This window comes from Spermophilus citellus, assembly GCF_964194105.1.
Source record: "Spermophilus citellus genome assembly, chromosome: 16".
Lineage (NCBI taxonomy): Eukaryota > Metazoa > Chordata > Mammalia > Rodentia > Sciuridae > Spermophilus > Spermophilus citellus.
In genome coordinates, this window is record NC_138196.1 from 49063784 (window position 1) to 49068897 (window position 5114).

The window sequence follows — 5114 nt, forward strand, 5'->3', positions numbered from 1 at the left end:
CTCCAAGTGAAGGAGTATGAAGTCAATTTATTTATAAGATAATGGGGAACCAAGACGATCTCTTGGATCTGAGCAGGAAGAGATGAGTGGCAGTCTCATCAGTTTGTCTCATCTAAAATGAACACTCTCCCACTATTTCTTTTTTTTTCCCCTGCCCTTGTGACATTCTACATAAGACATAGCAATGTAGGAAATTTTTATCTCATTCCTTAGCTAAAAAAGAGTTGAGTAATCAAGTTTTTACATACCAGGAATGAATATAACGGGGAAATATTTTATTCTCTAATAAGAGACTGGAATGTGGTTGTTAAAAAAAAAAAAATGTAGTGTGCACATGAGTGAAGCCAATCAGCTTTCATCACATTCAGTATTCTACCCTGCTCCTCTCTTCCCCTCTCCTCTCTTCTCCTCTTCTTGCTTCTCTTATCCTACGCATATTCTCTAGAAAATTTGTCACTTCTCATGGCTTTAATTATCATCTATATTATAAAATTTGCCACATATATCTCAAACTTCCTTAAGCTTCAGGACTTTATACTATTTTAAATTTCTTCAGAAAAACATCCCCATTAACCCAAATTAAACTCATTTCCCATACTAGAACTCCACCTCTGATTACTTCTGGGAATGGTCACAGTGATTATGGGAGTAGAGATTATGAGAAATATCAGACAGAAATATTGAGAAAGGGTGCTGCCAAGTCGCGCGATCCGCCGTCACATCAGCTTATGGCGCCGGCCCCTGATTGGCTGGCCGCTGCTGCTGCCTGGTGAGTGGGCTCGGTTCCGCTCCTCCCGTCAGAGTCCGCTGACCGCCGCTGGCCCGCCGCTGGCCCGCCGCGGCATCCGGGAAGCGGCGGCGGCTGGAGCAGTGTGGACTCTCCAGGTTCTGCACTCATTTGATGACAACTCCTGACTCCAACTGATTGAGGTTCCTGTTGTGTCTTAGTGCACCGTTTCGATTGCTGGGGCTAAGATGGACCTTGTTCTCAGTGCCGCAGATTATGATTTTCTTACACCATACGTATATCCAGCCAGATGGCCAGAGGATGACATCTTCCGACAAACTCTTAGTCTCCTGATTGTGACAAATCTTGGCGCTTATATCCTTTATTTCTTCTGTGCCACATTGAGCTATTATTTTGTATATGATCATTCATTAATGAAGCATCCACAGTTTTTAAAGAATCAAGTGTATCGAGAGATTAAGTTCACTGTCCAGTCATTACCCTGGATAAGTATCCCCACTGTTGCATTGTTCCTGCTAGAGTTGAGAGGTTACAGCAAATTATATGACAACATAGGAGAGTTTCCAAGTGGTTGGTTTCACCTCATTGTTAGTGTCATCTCCTTCCTCTTTTTCACCGATATGCTGACCTACTGGATTCACAGAGGCCTTCATCATAGACTTGTATACAAGCGTATCCATAAACCTCATCACATTTGGAAGATCCCCACTCCATTTGCAAGTCATGCTTTTCACCCAGTGGATGGCTTCCTTCAGAGTCTACCTCACCATATATACCCTTTTATCTTTCCATTACACAAAGTGGTTTACTTAGGTTTGTACATCTTGGTTAATATCTGGACCATTTCCATTCATGATGGTGATTTTCGTGTCCCCCAGATTTTAAAGCCATTTATTAATGGCTCAGCACATCATACAGACCACCACATGTTCTTTGACTATAACTATGGACAGTACTTCACACTTTGGGATAGAATTGGAGGTTCATTCAAAAACCCTTCCTCCTTTGAGGGTAAAGGACCACTTAGTTATGTGAAGAAGATGGCAGAAGAAAAATGCAACAGCCCTACAGAAAATGGTTGTAAAAATGAAAAATTATGCAATGGAGAATTTTCAAAGACTAAGTAATTATTGCCCAATTATTCTTAAATATTTTTAATAAGGAAAAATAATCTACACACGCCAAGGTACACAGCAAGTAATTGGTATCATTTGAAAATTAGCATTGTGTGTTCGGCTAAGGAATGGTTACAAAGGTAGGCCAAGGAAAGATGGTGTGACCATCAAGATTAGAGTCTCATGCTTAAAATGCCAGATGCTGGCCCAGGGGACAGTTTTTGTCTTTGCAGCCAGCAGATCTGTAGTTTGATTAACCTCAAGAACAATTCTAAATAAGATAGAAAATATACTACTAAGGGGAATAGGCTATATCCTTTTGCCTTAATCCACCTGTATTCATTAAGAAAAATTCATTGTGCTTAATAATACAAGACTAAGCACCATAACCAAAAAATACTAATATAAAGATGGTTCCTTGTTCCAGGAATGGTTAAGTCTTCAGTGTTGGTATGATAATGAATATTCATAGGACTTTGTTCAAGTGGAAATGTCAGTGTGAAAAAGAAAATTTGATATATTAGATAGCTATGTCAATTTAATGGCAGATATAATAAAATGATTGTCTTCCTATACATAGGAGCCTCATTTTCTGGGACACTGTCAAATAGTCCATTATACTGATGAATAAATAAATGGAAATTTTTTAAAAAATCAATTCTACCATGATTTAATCCAGATATGGGATTATTTAGCTAGAGATATTGATGCTTCTCATTTAAAAACATTATTTAATAAGTATAAAAAATGGAATCTGAATATAGTTAGAGAAATTTGATGCCAAAGTAATATATTTGGCACTACTGATTTTTTAAAATAAAATTTATGCACTGCACTTTTGATATGTTTCAAAGTTACAAATCCATCATTGTTTATAAAAGGAAGTAATTGCCAAATATTTAGGTCTTCTTCTGAAGATTTGTTTTGAAATCTGATTCTCCTGTTTCTCTACTTTTCCCCATTGCCTCTGCAAAAAGGCTTACCAAATACTTTCATAAAGAAATGTGTGTATTGTAACATAAATATATTGGAAAAACATGTTTTGTAAAGGCATTCTACTAGCTGTTTATCAATCAATAAAAGTTGGTCATCCTGTTATTAAACTGTATCAGTTAAATATTGTAATAGCACAAAATATGCTCTATGCAAAATTTGTGTCAATTTGAAACCACATAGTTGATGTGGATTGTTAAAGCTATTTTAGAACATTCTAGATGTTCAGTGTCAATGAGAGATATTTCACATCTTTATTAGATTTGAGTGTTTTAGCAAGAGACCAGTCATAAAATTTAATGCCTGGGATCCAGAAGAAAATGTCTTTTATTGTTATATTGGTAAAATGCCGTGTTACTTCACTGTACCAATTAGCATTTTATAAGAGAGAAAAAAAAGAAATATTGAGAAAGTTTTAGGTAAAGTAGTATTTGAGATGAAACTAATTAGAAGATGACAAGATTTAGTCATCAATGGCAAGAGAGGAGACATTAGGATAAAGGGGGATATCCTCTAAACCAATTGTATGTGAACAAAGCTACTGACATCAAAAAAGCAATTAAAACAGTGGATAGCTCAATAAAGATGGAAGCATGGTGTGAGTGTGTGTGTGTGCGTGTGTGTGTGTGTGTTTGCAGATAAAAGCAACAAGGCAATGAGGTATAGTGTCTAAAATTACAGACTGATAGAATGTGAAGGATATGTGACCCATTTGGGGAGCCAGTCTTAGGAAAAAAAATACTCATTTATAAGACTTAATTTAAAAAAAAATCTAGAGAATGAATGGGGGTGAGGCAATTGGAGGCAAGCTCAATTACCCAACTAGTGAAATGACCCTGTTGAGAAGACTGTAGTTCAGAGAAGTGGCAGATAGGAAAGGATTTACTTTAAGAGCATCTTCAGAGACTGAATTTCCAAAACTTGGGAGTGAATTAAATACAATTTGAGATAATATTATTACTGGCTTTGGAAACTGGATTAGTTTTATCATGTCATTTATTAATATTAGAAATGGAGAAAGAATAAGCGTTCAGCCATGTTAGTGGGAAGAGAATAAAAATGTATGGTTTGAACCATTTAAATTTGAGGTTCCTCTGAAGAAGGTTCAATGAACTATTGAATATAGAGATTTAGAATTCTGAAGAGAGAGGTTAGAATGGATTTAGGAGTCAAGAACTTGATGGCACTGAATTACACCAGTTGATTAAAAACAGGCTTCCAAGTGTAAAGATCCAATTGGCTATTGTTAGTTATTCTAGAATCTGTCTATAAAACAGAATGAGTGTTCCAAGATGTTGAGCAGAAGGTTTGGCTTTATAGGCAAAAAAGAGCTGAAGAAAGCAAAAAATATGGGGGAAAGCAGGTTGGTTATTTCTAAGTTACTTTCCATATGAGGTCAACACAGTGGAAACTGCCTTATCCTACTGGCTCAGGCAAATTAAGCCCTTCTGATTTGTTGCTGTGAATCTCTTATTATTTGGACAACTGTCGTGTTTCAAATTTCCGTTTGATTGGTGCACCCGGCATTAGTGGCTCCAATCTGGCTTGCTCTGGTCTGAAAGTGTTCAGTCCAATCGACGGTCTCGCATAACTTTGAATCCATAAAGGAAAGACATGAGTGCTAGGAGAGAAATACGAACAGCTTTTAAAGGATATTCAGAGAAAGAGTTATCTAGAAAAGGATTGGGAAGTGTTGCCTGGGAGATTGGAATCAAGACAGGAGTAATGTGTAGGAAATCAAAAACTGTGAGCTTTTGAACTAAAGTAGAAATAAAAGTAAAGCATTTAGAATTGGATTCAGTCACAGATATGTTTTCCTTCTTCAGGAAAGAAATATTAGTGGTAAGATGGAGTGTGTTGGATAGCAGATAAGAGAGGTATGAAAACTCAACAAAGAGTTTAGGTTTGGGTTTGGTATTGATTTTTAATGTTGGGAAGGAAATGAAAATGCTTGCAAGCTGATAAAGGGCACAGTAAGGGTTGAACATACAGCAAGGACTTGTAATAATTGAGACTACAGTTTCTGAGTTAGTGGAGGGAAATGGGATCCAGAGCATAGTTGTAAAAATAGAATTAGGTAGAAAATATTAGCCTTATACACAATTTCATTGTAATGGAAGAAAATGGAAAGGATGGATGTAGGCAGGAGTGTTTCTGATGTGTTAATTTTGTGGAAATCAGAACACGGTGGTAATAAATATCTATTTCTACAAGCTTAGCTACAGCAAATGAAATGGAGCCAGGTAGCGTTCAGGATT

At 36.7% G+C, this 5114-nt stretch overlaps 1 protein-coding gene across 1 annotated transcript; it reads left to right on the forward strand.

The window, feature by feature from the left end:
- Positions 1–752: 752 nt before the first annotated feature.
- On the forward strand, positions 753–2966 carry LOC308635210 (lathosterol oxidase-like). Its single transcript, XM_081269500.1, has one exon. The coding sequence runs from the start codon at positions 976–978 to the stop codon at positions 1873–1875; it is 900 nt and encodes a 299-aa protein (XP_081125626.1). The 5' UTR covers positions 753–975; the 3' UTR covers positions 1876–2966.
- The last annotated feature ends 2148 nt before the right edge of the window (positions 2967–5114 follow it).